At 39.4% G+C, this 22,399-nt stretch overlaps 1 protein-coding gene across 6 annotated transcripts; it reads left to right on the top strand.

Moving 5' to 3' along the window:
* Positions 1–1,291: 1,291 nt before the first annotated feature.
* On the top strand, positions 1,292–21,320 carry LOC129588612 (contactin-3-like). Of its 6 annotated transcripts, none has more exons than XM_055482923.1 (13): positions 1,292–1,374; positions 6,049–6,079; positions 6,543–6,607; positions 7,400–7,633; positions 13,972–14,367; positions 15,565–15,738; positions 16,186–16,380; positions 16,556–16,867; positions 17,570–17,839; positions 18,192–19,058; positions 19,495–19,536; positions 20,186–20,421; positions 20,781–21,320. In XM_055482923.1, the coding sequence occupies exons 4-13, from the start codon at positions 7,558–7,560 to the stop codon at positions 21,105–21,107; spliced, it is 2,895 nt and encodes a 964-aa protein (XP_055338898.1). In that variant the 5' UTR covers positions 1,292–1,374; positions 6,049–6,079; positions 6,543–6,607; positions 7,400–7,557; the 3' UTR covers positions 21,108–21,320. The 6 variants fall into 6 exon arrangements, with proteins under 6 accessions (XP_055338898.1, XP_055338897.1, XP_055338896.1 ...); XM_055482922.1 differs by lacking the exon at positions 1,292–1,374 and adding an exon at positions 5,650–5,769; XM_055482921.1 differs by lacking the exon at positions 1,292–1,374 and adding an exon at positions 5,741–5,882.
* The last annotated feature ends 1,079 nt before the right edge of the window (positions 21,321–22,399 follow it).

Raw genomic sequence — 22,399 nt, 5'->3', positions numbered from 1 at the left:
GTACTTTGGAAATATAAATCGTACCAGGTTTAAATTAGAACGACCCGTCGTTTTCTTTAGCCTTCCTTTTTTTTAAAATTGCTTAATTAACAATACAATGATCACAAAAGAAAGCGTGCGGTAGTGTCGGTGCAGCCATATTGACGGGAGCTGACAGATGGCGGGAAGAAGCACTCGCACTTGTACGGATAAGGGCAGGCATGCAGTAGCAATGTGCCGGCAAGCAGCGAGCTAACTAACCGTAACCCGCTTACGGCTACCGCGGCGCGAATCGCACTTATTACAGACCCAGTTGCAGCCGTTATTCAGTCCGCATTTTCAAGAATTATATCCATATTTAGAAGTACGGCATTGTGGAGTATGGGATCGCGAATGTAGAGCAGATTTTCAAGTATTGACAAGCACGAGTCACCTGCAATAATAACATACCAGATCTGGCACAATGGATTGATGCAGCCACTTTGTACTGCACCCATTCACTGTACCTGTAAACCTGCCTTCATCCTTTTTATATTTACAGCTGGTCATATCTAATGCAGCAGAACATGTATAATAACAAGCATAAATTTGAATGTTAATTGTCAGATATTTGATTAGCGCGATTTGCGCTTAAAATGGGTAGATAAAAGTATATATGCGTATCCAACCTAAAAATTACCACGTTGCATTTATGGTTTGCACAGGTCCCAGACGAACGACAAAATTGCTATAGCAGATTCTCCATGAAAGCAGCTTCTTTCCCAGATAGGAACCGTTATACTTAAAATGACCAACTGAAAATGTAAAAAAATACCGAGCACGTTGTATCAATCATAGCATATCTGTAGTAAGCTGCAAAATAATTTACTAATAAGTAATAAGTAAATACTTCGCAGTATTTGCAAGCTGAATCGTTTTAGTCTTTATGGCGACAATATCAACGAAAGAACTGATCAGTTACATACAGTAAGATTTTGAAAGATTACAAAAATAAATACAGTACATTGAGCAGGTGATCTGGTAGTGCGTACCTGGTTTTTCCCCTTTGTAGTGTATCTGTACAAGTACACCAAAAAAACGATATGTATTGCATTCCGACATCCGGATTTGGACTTTCAACATAGCTTTTGCATTTATTACTAGTTAGGCAGTTTTGTCAAACGGTTTTTACAACTATAAATCCAAAAAAAGTAAGGGCGTTAATAATCGTTAACCAACAATCGGGAGCCACGTCACAGTTGACTACACCTGTTTTACACGCGTAAATCAAAAGACCGGCGCTTCATGCGGACAAAAAGTGAAATGAAGTTGAATGATTTAAATGATCTACTGTAAATGATGGATGATCTTGGTGAATGATTTAAAATTTGCAGTTTAACTGTGTGACAAATGCAGGTATGTGGGATAATTTAACATAACTCTGTAACAGATGTATACTTTATATGTATTTGTGTACGGCATATGTCTATATATGCATCGCTCCTGTCAAAAGTGAAGTGAGCTTGAGGACTTGAATCATTTGGTGCCTATACGCACAATGGGATTTTGCAGACTTCTTTAATATTAGGTTAAACGAAATTAAAAACGATGTTACGTAAAAACCCAGCGCCGTGGGATGCGTTATCGGTTATAAACGGTAATATTTTGTACTATCGGTAAATGAAATATATATGATCTATATAAGTATATAAGATCTCTACTGGTACGTCATTAAGCATTGCCGCTCGCCATTTCGGGCAAACGCGAGACTCGCGCCACTCTAATGAATGTGCTGAATTAGCAACGGGGCCATCAGGCGAGCCGAGGGTATGTGAGGCGTAGCGCGCTCAGCGTTTGTCATTTCGGTAGAACGCATATCGCGCACCAGATGGACAGTGGCTTGCTTGCCATTTATACAGTACATACGAAAACGCGTTGATTGAATGACTTAAATCGGACATTACAATTTTTTTCGATATTCGTCTCACAACTGTTAATGAAGGAAATTAAATTTATACAAATGATTAATGTTGTAGAAAATGCTCCTATATGAAATAAGCTGCATGCTTACAATAATGTGCGGAAAGTTACTTCTTTCAGTTGAACGTCTACCCTAGTTATACGCGAATCCGCGTTGTATCGGTGGTTACTCGGAATGATATTTTCCAAATTATAATACACGTAAGTTTAACAAAACACCGTGAAATGTATTGATTCTGGACGCGGAACTGCATAATTTTTAAGAACTGCGTACTTCCATAGTGCATGCAAAGCCTGGCACGGCTAGCATACGTTCAGGATAAATTTAGAGTTAATGTTATTATGTAGCTTGAACCAGTCAATTGTATTGAAAAGAGAACAGAGTGGTTTGACTAGCATATGAATAATAAAATAAAAAGTTTCTTTTACTTATTTCTTATGAGACGGTAAACTCAGAAAATCGAAGGAAATAAGAAAAATTTTAAGACTGGGCTATTTACGACCAACAATGCTTTGTTGGTCCAAATTACGCGCTGTGTTTCTTACTTAATATTACAACGAATTTTTGTATAATATATTTTATATAATAATAAGAATTTTATTAACATTGCCTTGTTATGCCTGAAATTCGACATGCGACATGACACATGATGCTTACTGCAAAGCATTTGCAGATAACCAATTAAATGCTACAGTAGGTGTAGGATCGGATTCCAGCATAAGAATGTAGTCGACCTGATTAATAACAGCGGTAAAAATGTATCTGGTTTAAATATACGAAATGAGACAATAAGTAAATATTACAGTAAGTATGTAGCTAACGCTCATAAGTCAGTACTAACACCAGAATACAACAACTTGACGTGAAATTTTACCGAAAACCTGTGAAAGATTAGTATCGCCAATCTGAATAAGATTCCATTCGACAAAAAAAGAGCTTGACTATAGTCTTATCTGTACTATGCCCCGTCATACTGCGTAGTAGTACAGATAACAGTAAGCATGCGCACCTTCACAGACACATATCAGCGATTGAATTGCCGCAAAGAACACCTCACTGTGCTTCAGCAGTTCATCCTAATTTTTTATAAAAAAGCATGTGCAGAAGAAAATTTAATTTTGCACAATTGGTTTCTCTTCATGAAAGTGAAAAGTTGAACTAATAACCACATACAGTTCAAAATCTAAACTAGGGTACCATTTTTCCCATTGACGCGTATGGTATACGTGGCCACGCGGTTCTACCGAAATGACACAAAGGAAGCCGAAATCACACCTCATTAGTGATGGCCCCGTTGCTAATACACCTCACGTATGTCAGCCGCATTTCTCCTGGGGAAACCACAACAACGGATATGTGCTAAAGTTCTAAACCAACTGCGAAGCTGAACACGATTAAATACAAATTTTATGCATGGAGAACGATTAATTGCATGCAAATACTGCAGAATACCTTTGAAATTTGAGCAGAGGTACGCATAAGTACAAAAACATTTAATAGTAGATTTGATATGAAACAAATTTAAAGTTCATACTAACATGTTATACACAAGCTCGGACATTTGTTTCTAAAGATGACATACTCGCTTTTGTTCTGCGGTGTCTGACTCTTGTACTTCTATCCAAAAAATATCCCAAAAATCATGCGCAGAATTGCATGCTGCCATGTTTGAGCTTTGACTGCAGTCAATACAAAATTTTCAGATTTAATACCTATAAAAATATAAGTAAAGTGTTGCAAGAATCATAACTCTCCGCAAGGAAGCGACGCACCATCCGAACAACTTTTACAAGCTATGGTCGTGGGCCATCGTTCGTGGAACATAAGTTACTTGATGTTTCCATGACTGAGTAATGTAACGCGGGCGACGTTTTCACTTATTTAGTCTGTTTTTGTTATATTTTATGTTATTTTACTTAGTCTAAAAGCTATTACACAAAATAAGAACTAAGTGTAGTCCGATGAAAAATGGTCAAATCGAAAATATCTTAGCTTGTGCTATTTTAATATAGGGTATTGCGCTACTTTAAGCAGCTTATAAACCACGATCGTTTTCAAAAACCCATTGTGGATGTAACTTCTGGTTTAGTGCTTTCCTTGTAATTACTGTGATGGTAACCGCTTGCAAACCTGAAAGGTTCACAAACTCAAAATAACATTTTGGACGAAAATTTTCTTGGTTTTCAAATGCTGGTAAATTCACGATCCTTCGCATTATAAAAAAAGAAAGTCCTCTTTCAAGTAACTTTTTCTCTATTAAAAATATCGCCTTTAATCTGAATTAAGTTTTGATTTAATTTTTTAGTTGAGTGTTGTTTGCACACATACAGAGAGTGAACTGCGTTTGTAGCGGGTGATACAAAACAGAAAAATGCTTTTGAACGCGTTTTGTGTGAAACTGTGCATCTATGCAGAAAATTTGTCACTTATTGTTTTTGGCTTCAGACTTTGACAAGCCATTAAACGCTCTCTTTTAATAACAAAACGGAAATGTGAGGCGTCTACTCCCAATTGATCACTTTTTTTACTTTTTTTGCTCCAGAAATGATAATTTAAACATAACGACGATAAAGTGATGACATGCACCGGTACAACCCATAGCAAACGGAAAGGTCAGAATTTCACGGAAAAATCCAATTAATTATAAGGTAAAACATGCTATACAGTAGGCATCTGGAAGAGCATAAACTATAAATCATAAAGAATAATTCTAAACACCCTGAATTATTTACTGATTCTTTCTTGCTTAAATTTATTCTAATTCTGTGCCCATGTTATACGTATGTTCCTGCATACTACGGCAAAGTACTATTGTTGTGCTTTTAAGTGCCTCGCTTATCCAACGTTGACAGTATGTCCGTAAAAGTTTATCTGTAAGGCGTTGTTTTAATTTTCAAAATTCATTTGGCTGGAACATGTACAGTTCTTCTCAGAATAAGCTAATTGTAAGATAAAAAGATTCCCTATAAATATTATGACGCAGAGCTATCATAAATTTGTATAAAGCTGTTTCAGCACTGTTATGTCTTATATATTTTAATGCACAGGCAGCACAGCAATAAATACGATACCGGTTGCATGCTAACACAATGCTTCAAAACATCATGCGAGATTGGGACACAACAGAGACAATTTATAAGCGGGAGTTCGGTACAGCACAGTTTTACGAAACCTTGTTCGTGTATTTTAGGTGAGGTTAAAGATCAAGCGATGCAGTGCAAAATTCCTTTTGTTAAACTAAACGTTGTTTTCTTGCAGGCAACTGCATATAGTGCTGCACATGCACTGCATAGTACTGTAACTGTGGTTTGTGAAAGATATTATTTTGCATCGGAAGAATAGAGGTCGGAGATGGCGCGGCATTACGCCTAATGAATTAAAGATCTGCATTCGGCTTATTATAGGTCAAAGTAGCCTTTTTCTCACCGACCTTCGAACAGAAACAATTCAATATGAACGAACGGACATACACAGTTGTATGGCGACAATTAATGACATCACGCAGGTTGCTATTGAAATCCATAACAAGATTGCCCTTTAATGTGGGCGGAAGTGCACGTAAATGTATGAGAAAGTGGGTCGGCAGACGGGGTTACGTGTTATTAAATTTTTTGGTTGATTACGACGAGAACTCGCCTAATGGTACGGGATGATGCTCCCGCAGTGACAAACAATGTTCCCATAAAATCGGGAACATCTGGAAACTGTAACATGACGCTAAGTTCATCTGACAAGCACACATGTATCGGAGGCTTTGTATTATTTAGACGACGGTGTGAATACAGCAATTCATTTACAAAATCAGCGTTTAAGTGCGCAACAACGAATTTGTAAGTTTTAACTCTAATTTGATAAATTTGTTTTTATCCAAACGTGAGCGATAAAATTGTATCAAAAATAATATCCTGTCTTCAAACAAAGACGACATGATTGGATTACTATGGTATTGTGCTTAGTGTAGTTACGCGTGCTATTGCGCCTTTGAAACTTGCTTATTAATCGCTCAAAAAAAACTTTATTATACAAAGCGTTCTAGCGCTTCTAAATATAAATGAAATGCATTAACTATGTTCAAAAGGCGCGCTTTTTTTATCGTATTGTCTTTTCAGAGTGTCCACTTCAGTGCCAGATACGGTGCAGGTAAGAAACTGTAATGCGTTCGGATTAATCCGATACTCTCAGTATCCGATTGTGGAGGTTGTCCCACAGTAACTGGTACTTTTTTTGCACCTTTTTACCCTTCAGTAATAAATAGCAATAGAAAAACTTATCGTTAATTGCATTTTGCGAAGAAACTGCTCGAAGAAACTTATCGAAGACTACTGCATGTTCAAAAGTACAATTACTCCTTACTGATTTTACGTTTGTCATGTTGTCTGACAAGGTGTTTTTAAAACCCAAAAAATTCGTAGTATAACCATGACAGCTTTCAATACGCGTACTGTTGCAGTTATCGGAGTCGAAAAATTTTTGTAAATGAACCAAATTGCGCATTGGCGCACTAATGCTTAACAAATACACATAATATTCAGATTTACAATATTATCCATTTCGCTTCGCCGGCAGTACTTTTGCATATTGAACCATCATTTGTGTTTTGCAGCTATTCCTCTGCAACTGGCCTTGAGAATATGTACATTTTTGTCCGTCTTTCAAATCATTGCCTTTGTAAGTTGAATTAAGTATTTATTCCACAATAATTATATGTTAAATCACAGCCTTTCTTTCACAATGTCCACCGTTGAACAAGCAGCTGCTTTTTTCAGAATCCCACCATGTAATTACCGTTTTAACATTCAATTATAAGTTTGGAACGTTAGACAGACATACAAGTATCGTGTCTTGTCACAACAACGCAGTTAGCCGTGTAAGCAGTCGGGCTGATTTCAAAAGCTGTTGATAGACCAAACAAAGCATTAAAGACAACACAGAATAATTATTGTTCTTGCAGCAGTACGACTTATTTTTTGCCAATAACCATTATTGTATAACTATATTTGTACTACCATATACATATTCGTCTGGGGAAAACTTATTTCTGATGTATACAAAGAAAGGGTCAAAACCAGCTCGGACGTAGGGGCCGGGCCACCTAGTCGACCCCGCCTCCTCCATACATCACCAATAAATTTAACTTGCAGCTATCACTGGTCTTTTAAAGCGTAATTCTGTATGACCACATCCTTCTCGCATCTGGCGGATCGGATTTTCAGCAGTGCATTCTAAACAGTGCTAGTGGTTGCCAAAGTTTTCAGCATAGTGTAACAGAAACTATTTGGAATATCGCGTATAAAGTTTATTCTGCGACAAAGAATTATGCCGCTTAACTAGTATCGATTTTCGGATGCCGTACGGGAGTTGATCTTCTTTAACTGTTGCGTAACGTTTCTTCGTGCATTGAACCGGTATTAATATTGGTAAATATTTTGAAAATATTATACGAATATATGGAATATGTAGGGCAGTGATACGTGTGACGTATGTCCGTCCTAATCTGATGTCCCAGCTAAAACTGCCATTATCACCCACCGGAAGCTTTATACGGCTGTATCCAGCCGGCAACAACATGTAAACGAAAGTAAATTGGACTTTAATTCCTTCTCCCTCTGCATCCAAACATGACAAGCGCGCACCGCCTACATCCGATGTCGAAATGCTCTGCTGTTTCCCAGAGCCGACGTTTACTGCTAGCCGGTAAGTGTGTCAACCCTATTGTATTTTTGCATATTCTTAAGAGGATTTTAAGTAAAGAATCCATGAGAACACGGTAAGGCATGAATTAGACATGGTAAAGATCTCACTTACGCTTTCTCCATTGCCCAAACCCGCCTCAATTCGGTCAATCCGGTTCGGTCACACACAGGCGCTGAGCACTGTGCGCGAACTTGTATTATTCACAAAACTTATAAAATTTCATCCTTTATTTGTATGAGAAAAAGCATGTTACCTATTTCTGAGTAATCTCAGTTCTCAATACACAAAATATGCGTTACACATTCTTTCTTACTCCTACGTTTTCTTCTCGGTCACCGTAACATAATTCCTTTCGCAGTGCGGAATGGCTTTGCGCTTAATTATTATAATTTTGTGATAAACCAATATTATTTTGAGTGCTATGTAGCATGTAAAAGTATCGGCTAAACTAAATAAAAAGTTTCTAAATAAATTACTAGTTACAAAATTGACGAAACAGTGGAAATATCAGATTACGCAAAGAAAAAGTGAGCAGCATGTGCAGTATGTGACTAGTACTATTGTACTGTATGTCTAACAATAACGAAATCAGTCGCCTATTTCACTATGAGCATCATTCGCTGTTTTTTCCCGGCGGTCGAAGCGGGAACAGTCTGTAGCGCGTGTGTAGCAAATGAAAGTGAACACAGTGAGCCATATATTTACTGAATGAAATTAGGCAAAAAGAAAGGCTAACGCTGATCATGATTGCCTGTTTTTTTAATAATTTGGTAATCAATCGATGGTGTTTTGTTACTGCCTGGCAGTTAATAACGGGGTCAGTACGGTGAATATTTACTGTGTCAATATGTTATGTGGGCAAACAAATCAACGGATCAAGGTTTGGAGCGTATAGTTTAGCACAGTTTAAGTACCGTACTCTTATTTTTAAATGCAGTTAAGCATGTTATGATAGAATATGCGAATTTGCATAATTTTCAATGCCCGTAATGCAGCAAAATAATATAAACATAAACAAACATAAACAATAATCCGCTTAAGAAGTAGATAAACGATTGACGCGTAGATGTACATTACAAATTACTGACAACTGGTAACTGAAGCGTACTACTTAAAAGAAAAATGCAGTTGTTAATTAATGCAAGCTATGCGCAGATACGTCTACGCTAATCACAATTGTCTGTTGTGGTCATCTTATACATATGATTGATGTTTGATCAGTGTTTGATGTCTTTAATCATTCCTTGATGCGAGCTTAAGATTGTACCCTAACGCACAAAATGTAATAATGCTTGTTGGGCGACAGGAAGAGAATGAAAAGAAAGGAAGACTACATTTTCATGCAGCCACGTTACAAGCCAATTTTGAAATAGTGATTATCTGTCGATTGCCTGGCGACTTTGGGTCATGCCCATTTTGACTCTTAATGCGACGATCAATCCATCTTTTAACAAGCTCGCGGACAATAGGATTAGCACCCTTTTCCATCATAAGCGCATCGTCCACATATACATTGCGCGGCCACAGACAACCCAAGCCGGCCTGCTTGGTTTTACAGTTTACAACCAGCAGCAGCTCATTGTGGTATGGGGTAAATTGCGCACTATCGCTTGACTAAATTAGAACAGCTGGCTTGACCACATGGATTCGGCCACTTTCTAACACCTTATATCAATACTCTACCGTGTATAGGTACCATCACCTGTGAATCATTCGCATTTTGCTGGGAGTAAGTTTACCGTGAACAACTGCGGTAGGCTCCAAAAGAGCAGAAAAACAATCCAAAACTTATTGTGCAACATTGTTTCTATTGTATTACCACTCTATCATCGTTTGAGTTTCAGAAATTATGGTGCCCAAATTAACTGAATTTCATAACATGAAAAATCGTATGGATTCCCGTAAGAACGTTTCTATCGAGTTTTGTCTGATTTCGTATTACATTGTGTTTGAAACTAAGGTACCTTTCACCTGTAGAAAAACGAAATCTTATTCAAAATAAGAGCTTCACCTAAGTTTATCGCAAAAAAATTACATGTTATGGTAAACAATTTGGTATCTGCAAATAATATGTAAAATTTTGAATCTAATTTCTTTAAAAAATGTCAATAAACAGCAAAGTGGGTTGTTGAATCATTCTCATTCTTAAGCAGTTCATATGAGGTGGCAAAGCAGTATCGTATAATTAACCGAGTGTCCTCAGACGCCCGGAATCATTTATCAAGCGCTGCGTAAACAGTAGCCACACAATTCAGTTAAACAGATCTAGAAGCGCTAATTATATAGCTGTTCAGTGGTAAACTATTAATCCTTTAACTGGAAACAAAAGTTGCACAAATAAATGACTAATTTAGTCTACAATAGTTTGATTCAATTTACAGTAGTGGCCGCTTTTTTTCCTATACGGGTGTAAATTACCGTGTAATAAAGGATATTGTTAATGTGAAATTCTTTTGGTTGTACGTAGACTATCACCACACTGTTGGTGTGCGTTAATAAGAAAGCTTTATTGAGTGCATTTGTGTGTAGATTCACTACTCGTACAAATATGATATAATTATAAAATATGCATATCAAACACACCCCCACACTCTGTACCGATTTTGAACGTATTTGCATTTACCAGTTTTCTGCAAGCTAATTTTAGCTTTGCTACCGGTCAAGAAACACAATCTTGCATCCATCTTATTAAAATAATAAATTCTGTCCAAATACAAAATCATGCTAATCGGTAATTTTAGACCGTGTTTCAGTTGTCGTTGTCCAAGTAGCTGTGCATTTTCCGGCGATCCGGAAGGACCATAAACGAGCTGCCTATGTCCATATATAACAGACGCTGCTGTTATTCAACTCTTTGAAATAGTGTCCTTGGTTAATTTCTGGAAAATCATAACGTAATTATTTGTGAAGTTTGATGACGTAAAGCTGTATGAGAGCAACATTTTGCCTCTCTTCTCGCTAATTAAAAGAAATGTAGGAAACGTAGCAGTAAAAATTTCCTTTCACGTCTGTCTAAATATCGTAAATTTCCTTTATGCAAAGTACCAACAAGGCGCCCGCATTAAGGTAAACAGATTCATAAAAGTAATGCTATCGCGCACTTTCTACTTTACGATTTTGCTCTTCAAAGTAAGGTTATCAGGATTCTGACAGAACCTCCTTTGTTTTGTGGCTGATTTTCGGTGATACGCTTGTATTGCAAGTCGGCATTTTTACGTTGGAGATCCGTACTTGTATTGTTAGCTACTTTGGCGCATGTATGCGTAGCGTAACATTCACGAATCTCTATACATACTATTATGTGACAAGAAAACTGCAAACGATAGGGAACTATCAATAATTTCACATTAGTGTGTACTGGATGTCATGAAAGGTCGTCTGCTGTGTTTTTCAAATAAAATAAAATTGTGCATAGGTAACTCCATCTTAACACGCCTTGTGTATAGACCATTGCTGGGAAGATGGATTACGTCTCTGATGCGGCATGTTTCCTGGCTACTGGGAAGATTGCAGCATGGTCGTAGGTCTTTGATCCTTGAGATAAGCTTACATTATTCAGGCTGCAAATCATAAATGACATGTGGTGATGGATGTGTGCGATAAAGTTTGCTTTTTCTTGTTGTTTTTCATGGGTGGCGCAGGCGCTTCTGTTGGCTGTGTACAGGGTAAAAGTATCTGTATTATGTGTTAACGGGAAGTTTGTATCCAGCCGTAACAACTCTAAAGTTGTCCGAATGAAAACAAATTTGCACTGAGATTTAAAGAAAAAATTAACTTTTTTGCTCAAACCCCCCTGTTAAGATATGAATGCTATATAAACATAAAATAAGAATCGTAGTACGAATGAAACGATCTATACACATTAATCTCGACCAGTAAGTAGTACATGTGAACAGATTCTGGTGCAAACGTGTTTGGAAATTATTTGTATCTTTAATTTCAAATTTGTAAGCAATTTGCTACAATAAATTGCGATGTACAGAGTACAATGTATGGATAGCCTGCTTCATAAATCCATGCCGCTAATGTAATTCTTTCTTGAGAAACAATAAAATAATAAACTGATTTTCGTGCTAGCGTTGATAAGTGCGTTATCGCCTAATGGAAGCCTATTTGCCAAGTGAAACGTGCATTTAAGCAATTAACTTTTCTCACAGATAACCACAAAATACCTGCATGAGAACGAACGCAACATACCCGTAGCAAAGTTAAATGGTCGTTTTGCTCCGGATATTTTCGATCAATCAAACAGTTGTGCAACCTTTCATCCCATTTTGTGCGTACGCTCATCTTAAACAATATAACAAAACACGAAGATTGTACGGTATTCGGCAATTATTCAAAAGCTGCTATAATGTAAAGCTTTATCAAAGATAAACAATTTCTCTTTGTGTTCAAATTTGCATAAACAACTAGGTAATTTAGTTATTGCTTTCTCCTCACTTCCCTCGGATAATTGCCTCAAATCCCTCGAGCAAAATGCGTGTGCCATGGAAATTTGGGGAAATTGATTGTTTCTTCTGACCCATTTGCTGGCCCTTGTTATCGCGCCTGAAGTCTTTCTATTTGCAATAAAAAACTTCTATTTTTTAAAAAGATTTGAAATAGTTTGAACATTTTCTATTCGGAAGTGGCAATCTTATTTCATAATTTTAGAAGATTAAAATATAAGGTACTATAGTTTTGACTACTTCTGCGTTTGTCTGAACAGGCTTTACATATTGTAATTATTTATTTGCTTAAAACAAGGTGAAAATTTTCAAATTTTGCAATCCTTATGGTTAGATTTGTATAGTCAAGATTTGATTAATGAAAACAGTAAAACATTTTATTTAACCCACAAGAGTGCAAAGCACGGCGTTCGACAATCTGCATGTCTCCGCATCGAAGCTGTAAGGAAACTTGCCGGTTCCGCTAGCCGCATTCAACTTAACGGTCATAATGGTACTGAAGAAATCCATCAATTAAATTGTTTTTTAGATACAATCAAACGCTAAGCATCGAAAGTGACATGCAAGATTCCCATATATAAAGCAACAATAAAAGTCCCAGACCAAACGCACGCCCATGATAAAAAGGAGCTATTTAGAGCTGTAAAAAGGATGTTAAGCTGGTGATGCTGCCGCGTCAATTTTGACGTTGCCGTTCGTGTACAGATACATTGCAGTACACAAATCAAACTTGTCGTGCAGGGATATTATGGGATATTAGCACTTACATCTTTAATCTGAGAAGTCTGACTTTTGTGAATACGTACTGCCATGCACTGCACAGAACGGTCATGAAATGCGGTCTACTATCCCGCAGTGTTATCCACGGTCATTAAGAGCTGTTTGTTTATGCTAGGCAAAATAGTGAGCCTTTTCCCATTTTTTAACGGCGTCGATTACAATGATTTTAATTCCGTTCAGCGCTCAATTCTTCTGTAATTAATTGGCGTTATGATAACGTTTACTTAGTTTTGTTTGTCATCTTGTTGGGCGTGACCACTGCCAGCCTCGCAAACGTGAGATCGACGAGTGATGTTTTGCCAAGCATAAATTTATCGAATATGATCATGATTAGAACGGCCTTGAAAATCTATGGGAAAACAAGCGCAGTGTATGGGCAGCTATAATTTTAGATTTGAGTTATCAAGAGATATGTTCCCCTTGATTTACCAGCCCAGCTGGTCATTTGTGACTGTTACGTACTGTTACAGACCGCGAAAAGATACCGGCTTCTTCGTTGTGCCGTTATAAGACTGTTATAGACAAGCCGGCCTACTCGTCGTGCACAGTTTCATAGCAATCTCTATTTCATGCGCGACAGTATAGTGATCTCTAACCGTTAACAGAAATTATTGGATTGTGCTAACCAAGATACTCGCACTTTTTTCCAATTGTGCCATCGCTTTTTATGCACTGTCATGTTCCCACGCTTGTTAGATATTCTACGATTTGTCGGCTTCTGGGATTAATTAGTGCAGTTGTGAAGCATAGTTCGCCAATGCTTAACGCGCGCTTAACGAAGACATTAATTTCGAAATTATCTCTGTCGAACCGTGTTTGCAGCGCAGTATTTGTAATAGATGATCCGTGCACCGGTAGAATGGAACTATGGATATAATAATATCACCCGCCATTGCTTTTTTTACGGCGATAGACTGCGCATTATGTGTTTCTTTATTCTTACGAAGGATATCATCAGCATTCACCGGGTAGCAAATGCTATCACTATTTCTCCATATTTTACAATTGCTAAAATACGAACGTATTGCATAAGGAGTCTGAGTACTAGTTCGTCTTGGAGCTAACGCCAACGACAAAAAATGACGATGCTCCTGTCTGTCTTAATAGCTGTGATCCCCTTTATAATACTATATCCCTCAACTGCCTCATCATCGCTAACCGCCCATTTCGATGGACCGGAAACGGCAACGCCGGCATCTACAGTTTCATTCGAGTGTTCCTGGGAATCGGATGATATTGTTTTTCGCATATTATGGCGCATCCAGTCGTTATTAAATAACAACACCCTGGAGTATATCCTCAAAGGTTACGGTGATAAGATTCCGATCCCATTGTCCAGTAATCCGTTGAGTGACCTCCAAGGCGATCTGCGAGTGGATGTCGACAGTCGGACATCCGTACTGACCATACGCAATGTATCATTTGCGGCGGAAGGGAATTATACGTGCTCAATTAGTTCGGTATCGGCTGAGAAACAACTGGCCAGATCGTTCAGAGTAATCGGTAAGTTAGCCGGAATATTTCAGCTATGTGTGATACCGATAAATCTTTGCAATGTGCTTTGGCAAATGCCGAATAATGTTGTTTCTGGCGATGGTCAAGCGAATGTAGGCCAACTCGTATACTTAAAATTGCAAAACGCAATAATCCCAACCGAAACTCTTTCCTAAAGCATTAGCCGCTTGGGATGGCCATTAATTATTAAAGTGTTTGTCCAGCGTTTTACCCAGTAACGCTTCTCTTTACACTAGGAAATTGATATGCAAAAAATGCTGGAAGCGCTCGTAAATCACGGTTTTACGCCGGCTTTTTCTTGCTAACAAAAAAGCCTGTCATGACCAATTTTAAATTGTTGGATAAATATTGCAATCGCTAACTCCATTTAGCATTAATGTAGCAACTGAACATTGTTTGATCTTCGGTCTCCTAAAACTTCTGCTTACTTACAAATTATTCCCAGCTCACTTTTATGTCCGAATAAAAATAAAAAGCAGCTTGGTTTCAAAAATGCGAATTTCAAACAGACTACTTGATATCTCGCTAAAGATTTTATGCGTTTTGTTAATTTGTGTAGTTTTTAGGGTATAAAAATATTCCTCTTTTGTACGTCTCTGAATTTTTTAAATTCTTAATCTAATAAACACGGCTCCGACAGAACAAACAAATAACATGGAACAAAAACGATAGATCGGCTTTTCATTCTCTTCAGTGGGAGTATGTTTTTCAAATTAGAAAAGCGAACATTCTACTTGACCGGATATCAGATGTACATCGCTTTTTCATCACGATAGACCAGCATCTCTAGGGATCCTATGAGCCAGAGGTCATTATGGTCAGTCTATTGGTTGGACGGTAGTGTACAGTAAAGCAGGTCGTTATAATCAGATCACATGCTAATCAAGTTGATTCCCGAATTCCGCCGTTTATGGCTGCATCGGGTGCACAGCACATTAACGGGACGATGCGCGATATATAGACTGACCAGAAGCGCACGCTGACCATGCCGCGATCTTATCAATGCATATTGCCCAGTTACCAGTAAATAATCGATGATGATTGTTTTAATCTATAAAACCACTTTCGCAGATCAAATTGACCATAGATCCGTTTGAAGTACAGCGCGTTAAGTAAACAGCGCGGCACAACAGTATTATCCGGCAACGCATATTAATAACTGTTTATTGTTTAAATCCCATACAGCACCACCTGACCAGATCATTTCTCGCTTGAGTGTTTCATCAGACAACACCACCTTCCTGGAGGATGGGGCAGTGATTGGGCCGTATTACGAGGGAACGGAGTTCGAGTTAAATTGCTATGTTGCCTACTCCCGGCCACCTGCGACGTTGAAATGGTTACGAGTCAATCAAGAAGGTATAATTGGCTATTATTAATAATTTTGACTTCCAGTCGTCACATTTGCCAAATTACGGTTACGCAACATTCGCTACATAAGTGACCATATGCATAAGCTCTTCCTTTGTCAGAACTAATTCGTTTATAATTATCGGTCTGCAAACACAGTGTACAATACGCACGTTACGTTATTGAATAACGTGTGGTTTTACATTACAAAATAATGAAAGCTTAAATTTTTTGTGTTATTCTTTACATGCATACGAATGGGAAAATTTAACGTTTGATATTTCGGTATTATATCACACAAAAAATAATAATAATTATTAGTAAAAGCGAATTTGAACATGCTATGGAACAATAACAATATTATCAACGACCAATGACAACCTTAAAATTGCCCTTTCACGTGTGTTCATCGATACAGCATTTCATAGATTGTTAATATCTGGTAAACTGTTTTAGGTCAATCATTTTCACTTGAGAACCAGAGCGGTCTGCAGAAACAACAAATGGACCCTAGCGGTGTGTGGAGAGTCAACCGGGCCCTGTCGTTTCGTCTGGATTCCCGGGATTTGATGGGCAATGTATTGATCTGTCAAGCGGAAAACGAGGCCAGCATCCATCCTGTCCAAGTGTCCTACAGACTGGATTTACTAGGTAACCCGATCGAAACGCGTCAGCCGCGCAGATCGGTATACACACAGTGGGGCCAGTCCATAAACATATAAACACACACTTTTAACCGGAAATGAGAGAGGAACCCGGCATATTGACAAACGCTTTCGTGTCCGACTGGTGTAAATAATTTCTGCTCTCTCTTCCCGGTGTACAGTACCGCCTGTCAACATTTCCCTATCGAAACCGCTGCAGCTGAAAGAGTGGACAACGTACAATATTACGTGCGAGACGTGGGATGCCCGGCCGCATGCCCTGTTAACATGGGCGCTGGATGGTGAACCGGTGGCACGGTTCATTCGCACCGACATCATCCCGATGGCTACCGGCGGAGCGATCACCCGGAGCATGTACACGTACAGCGCCAACCCGGACGACAACGGGAAAGTACTCAGCTGTAATGCCACACAGGAAGTGTTGAGCAAGCAAGGAAGAATCATGTCGGATTCGATGGTTCTTAACATCGCGTGTAAGTAGTTAGGTATACACAGCTTCAAGCTCGTTCTCCACTCGTTCGTTCTAAACAAATGATCACGCAAAAGAGCAAATCGATTTTTACGGGCTTTTGAAATGAAGTCGCCAAACCGGAAAAAATCATCCGAAATTTCCGGTAGTTTTATGTAATCTGCAAAATCGTATAAATTGAAAATGGCGGTGATGGGATAAGAAAACATACCTGGTTGGTTGCCGTTCACACGAGGCGGTTGGCAGCACAGCGGAGATATACGAACTCTGGGGTATATTTTTATTTCTTTGATTACATTTTTCTGCATCAAAAGAAATCAAACAGACGTTTGCTTTTTAAGTGTGTAGCAACACTGTCAATGTCCTCTGGCGCAGATCTCTTAGCGGTAATTTTCACAGGGAAGCAAACAGCAATGGTGTTTATAAAGCATGCCTACTTGAGCCCACTCCCCATGAATCAACATAAAATCACGCATTGCAACATAAGCTCCAGCGATTGCAGGACAATTTTTGCGCTAATCTACAGCGACAGCGCGCGGCATGTAAATCTTCCCGTCATATATTCAAACGGATACCACTTGACTCGTGTACTGATAAAGCTGTCCAGATGGTTAAAATAATAAGCCCGGGCAATCTGCATACTTAATACATGTTATTAAATACATATTATACAATCCTTTCCGTGTCTAACATGTTGTGTACGTAGATTCTCCACGAAATGTCATGACGTCGCGCTCGCAGTTGTCGCTCATTGAGTTCCTCCGACCCGAGACGGATGCGGCCGGCGGTATTAACTGCACGGCGGATGCCAATCCACCGGCTCATTTTGTGTGGATTCACAATATGATGGTTATCAGTTCCGAACCGACACTTTATTTCAACCGAAATATTACGAGAGATGATGCCGGAGAGTACTTGTGCATTGCTACTAATGAAGTGGGCCGCACTAATATTAGTCTCCAGGTCGATGTCCACTGTAAGTCCTAACCATAAGCTCCGCAAAATTACCATACCCCTTCGTCATTCAATTAAAAGAATCGTAATAATAATAGTATTATTAAAGGGGCAGTATTAAACCAGTTTATTAATTGCACAAAGCAATTACACTTGTTAAGTTGTTGCACTCAATATAAATTAAGGAATATTCAAAACTTATCATATTATATGGCAGTGCGTACTGTAGTTGTTCGTTCGACCAATTCAAACTCTCCACGCATTCTTAAATTTATAGCATGTGGTGTGGTCTAACATGTAATCCTGTAAAATTCCATTGTTTCGTCGGTGCTTCTGAAAGTCATGCATCTGACAATTTGCTGTTGATGTAATAGATCGACCATTTTGTACCCGCTGCGCGAATGCCAGTAATCCCTGTCTAATTGGCATCGGTACCGGTCAACAACAAAGTGTCCGCTGCAGTATGGATGCCAATCCCCTGAAAGAGCTGACATACACGTGGAATGCCAGTAGCACCGATAAAACTGATGATATCGTTGGCGATGCCGATGTGGAACCGGCTGATGCAGCCGCTTCATCTTCCTTATCATCATTGTTAAGTATGACAAGCTCGGCGATTAATTACACGGTTCGGTCGGCCTATGATTATCGGCGACTGCAATGTTGGTCCAAGAATCATGTCGGTGTATCACATACGCCTTGTTACTACCGCATCGTCCCGGCCGGACCGCCCCATCCACCGGAGAATTGCTCAATTATTGCCGTTATGGCCAGTGGATTTACCATTAAGTGTAAGCCGGGTTTTGATGGAGGCTATCCGCAAAAGTTCCTCTTATCGGTGCTGGCCGGCAGCGGCAATATGGTGGCAACGGGCGGCGGCATGAGCAATGATGATGTTCCGCAAGCGCGCTCCATTAACTCCGCCGCTGCACCCAATGCCCAGAAGACCCGACAATTCCAGAACGTTGTACTGGAGCCCAAGGAAGTCACGGTGCCGGAGTGGCTGGAGAAAGGTTTATCGGCGGGGCGGGACTACCAAGTGGAGATTATGGCCAAGAATGAGAAGGGCTTCAGTCAGCCGGTCTACCTGCCGCTTAAAACCCTGCAGACCGAGGATAAGCCGCCCGTTCTTTCCACGACGCTAATTGCCGTCATCGCCGGAAGTCTCGGTGGTTTTGCACTTTTAGCCCTCGTCGCCACAATTGCATTCCTCTGTATAAGGAAGAAAAAGAAAGGAGACTGTAAGTCAAGAGTGCACAGTGAAACATAAGGCTTTATATTAAACTACATTTTGTGATCACTCTGTTGGAAACTCAATAATTTTCTGACGGATATTTAATAACGTATCAGTCAGTAAACCGAGATGTTTTTCAAGTTCATCTGGAGCTCTTTCTTTTAAGTCTCGTACTGCGTGCAACAAACATATTTCATGCTGGTGATGGTCTTTACTGTTCTTCTTTGCTTATTCATGGACGACTTCTATGGCCTGTGAAAAATGCTGCAAAATTGCTTGACTCATAAAGTTTCCTTTGCATAAACGGCTTTTGCACATCCATGGGCTTCGTTGACGGTGAAATTTCCTAACCTAATTCTACTGCTGGTATACCGGCTAACATTACGTATCATGTTGTTGTTCCATTTCCTCTTTCTTCTCTAACATTTCGCTTCTTGCTGTAGTGTGCATAAGTCGACCGGAAAACAATCGTAATATTACACGGGGTAAGTTTCCATAGGTTAACCACGGTGTCGATCGGCAAACAAGTTTTCAAAAGATCGTGCGGTTTTGTAATATCGTTTTCACTTTTGCTTGAATTTCAGTTCGTTTACTTTACACAAATCGTATTTACGCCGCCACAGGTAGCTGCATAACCATTTTCCAATATTTCAGTTGTACAATTTTCAGAATGCGAATTTCAACAAAACATTAATTCAGAAACATCACTGTCGGTACTTGATTAAAAAGTGTGCTTTCGCGCCAAAGATATCAGTAGAAGTTTCTTTCATTTATGTTGCTCCAGAAGCACCGGAAAAAAGTTAGCACAAGAGGAATTTGTTGATATCAATGTTTTGCAAGTTCAGACTATTCTAGCGGCTCCTCTCACGTCGTAGACGCAACAGTTCTCGTTTGCAGTGTTGCGGTACGGCATAGCAGTAAAAGCAATTTTAAAAGAGGTCGCATAGAACCGACAAATAAAGCGTCATTATCAATTTATATGTCAGAGATTTACAGATGACCTAACACGAATTATAGCAAGTTATTAATACGCAGTTATGGCATAAAGCCACCTACGTGCTCTTAGATTTCTCAGTGAAGCAGAATATTTTCGTGCGTGATGTGTGCTTACTGGGCCTTATTTCTGACCCACAGCCAGCGCTGCAGTGTCCGAAACCCACTCAAATAATAGCAGCAGCAGCGGTAGCAAATCGGAACTGGTCAAGGAGGCCCAGCAGAACGGTAAACATCCGGATCTGGCCGGCGAAAAGAAAGAAGGAACAAAAGTCTCCAGTCTACGCTTCCAAAGAAATGGCTCGACCAAGGGCGAAGTGGCCAATACGGACTCAACGTATACACGCGCTTTGGATCTTGGGAAAAAACCATACAAAGTATGTCCTATAAATGCGCAGAATTTAAAATTAATCATAAAATTTTTTTTACAAAAATACCGTGTAATATAATTAAATTTTAAGCCTTTGTATTCTACGCAACACGATATAAACTTGCCTGTTGCATTAATGCATGTGTAGGTATGTAGTACTATGTACATGTACGTGCTAACGAGCAAACATGAGCGTACGCGCCGCGGGGTGCGGTGCGACGTAACGGAAAACTGACCTTTCCCACGACATTAGGTCTTGTGGCAGCGACCTGCTGTCACATTCGGCGTATACGTAACATGCTGCAGTGTAATAAATGTGATAGCTGGAAGCTTGTGTGCTGTGCAAGTGTGCGTGTGCTTATGTAGGCGACGGACCATCGGCAGTCCGATGGAATTATTTATGCCAATCTGGCCTTGACCAAATTACCTTCTGCTTCGCAGCCAGCCGTTGCGCCTAAACCACCACTGTCCGCATCCCTGCTGAATGGCACCCGCCCATCGGATCGTACCCAGTATGCCGTAATTGACGTCACAAAACAGCAGAAACGTGCCGCACCCCGACCGGATGCGGAGATGCTGGCGCAAGAGCAGGAAGCCGACAGGACGGGACAGATAGTGGACAAACCCTCTTCTACCAATGGATCGGCACTACATAATGGTGATGGAGTTATAAGGACAGTGGCGGTTGTTTAAACTGACGTTTTAGCGAGATTTAACAAATGTTACTTATTTGGTGTCAGATGGTCAACACCCACATTGGGAATTCTCGTTGTCTAGAATCCTTTCTCAATCGACACTAGACTAACTGGTTGAGTTAGCAACACTTTTCTGATTTGGATGCAGGGTTTTCTAGAGCTAACGACAGTTTTGTATGTGCCATTGATTACAGTAGTAATAATACTATTAAACCAGTAGAATATTAATTTTTATCATCAAAATCGCTGTCGTCATTATGGTTGTACGAATTATGCAAGGCAATATCCTCAGTTTATAATACACAATATATTCGGTCTATACCGCGTTAAACTATGTACTGCATTTCAAAGAATTAATATCAAAAAGCAGTCTGACTCTACACCGGTTAGTTATACATCCGTATATAGAACTGGTTGCAATTGTTTTAATCAAAACTGTGCAGATACACAGACACAATTTAAACCAGCCGTTGTTAATCCCTTCATATTTGTAATACAGTTTTTAATTATTATTTATTGCACACTAAAAATCGATTAGCTGCTGCAGTTATTGATCATTATTTTATCATGCGACAGCTCATATCTGTGTATTAATTGCATATGCCTGCAGTTAGACTCATACAAAAATCCAAGTTTTCCATGGTTGTTAAGGAGTATACAGTACCTGCATAACACTGAAAAAAGATGACCCTGACCAGAAAACAGCTTCTGGTTGCTTAAGCATTGGTGTTTACCGGTAACCAGGGTCCTGTTTTCATAAACCGGTAATTTAATTTCTGAATGCATCCATTTTATTTTACACTTTGAATGCCCAGTACGTTATAGGAAACCCTTTAAAAAACTTAAAAGCATGCCATCTCTGGAGGTCAAGATGTTTTATTCACGGAAGGCGGTGATGGACAGATGGAGCGTCCGGAGAGTGTCTCAAGTTTACTGTTTTCTGGTAATGGGTGATTCACAGGATTACATATTTCAAAACAAATTCCGCACACAAGCAAATCTACCAGACTCTGAAAACACGACAAACAAGACTGACGAAAATCCAAAAGACAGAACCCACACATGCTACACAAACTAGTTCACTGGTTGAATGGCCAAACGCAAAGCGTTGAATTACTAGCCCCAGATTACATCGTGCGTAACAAGCAAGAGGTCCGGCTCCCGACTTCCACATCTCATTCATCCGTCCACAGGGCATGGAGGATTCACCAGTCAGGGAGTTCGCGAAAATGGCTACAAACAGTCGACAGTAATGCGAGAGCAAGCAATGAGGGTTCCAGTGGCCATCAG

Source organism: Paramacrobiotus metropolitanus, unplaced genomic scaffold (genome assembly GCF_019649055.1).
Source record: "Paramacrobiotus metropolitanus isolate TYO unplaced genomic scaffold, Prichtersi_v1.0 Parri_scaffold0000030, whole genome shotgun sequence".
NCBI lineage: Eukaryota > Metazoa > Tardigrada > Eutardigrada > Parachela > Macrobiotidae > Paramacrobiotus > Paramacrobiotus metropolitanus.
Note: the sequence above shows the minus strand (reverse complement) of the source record. Positions and strands in the feature narration are given on the sequence as shown.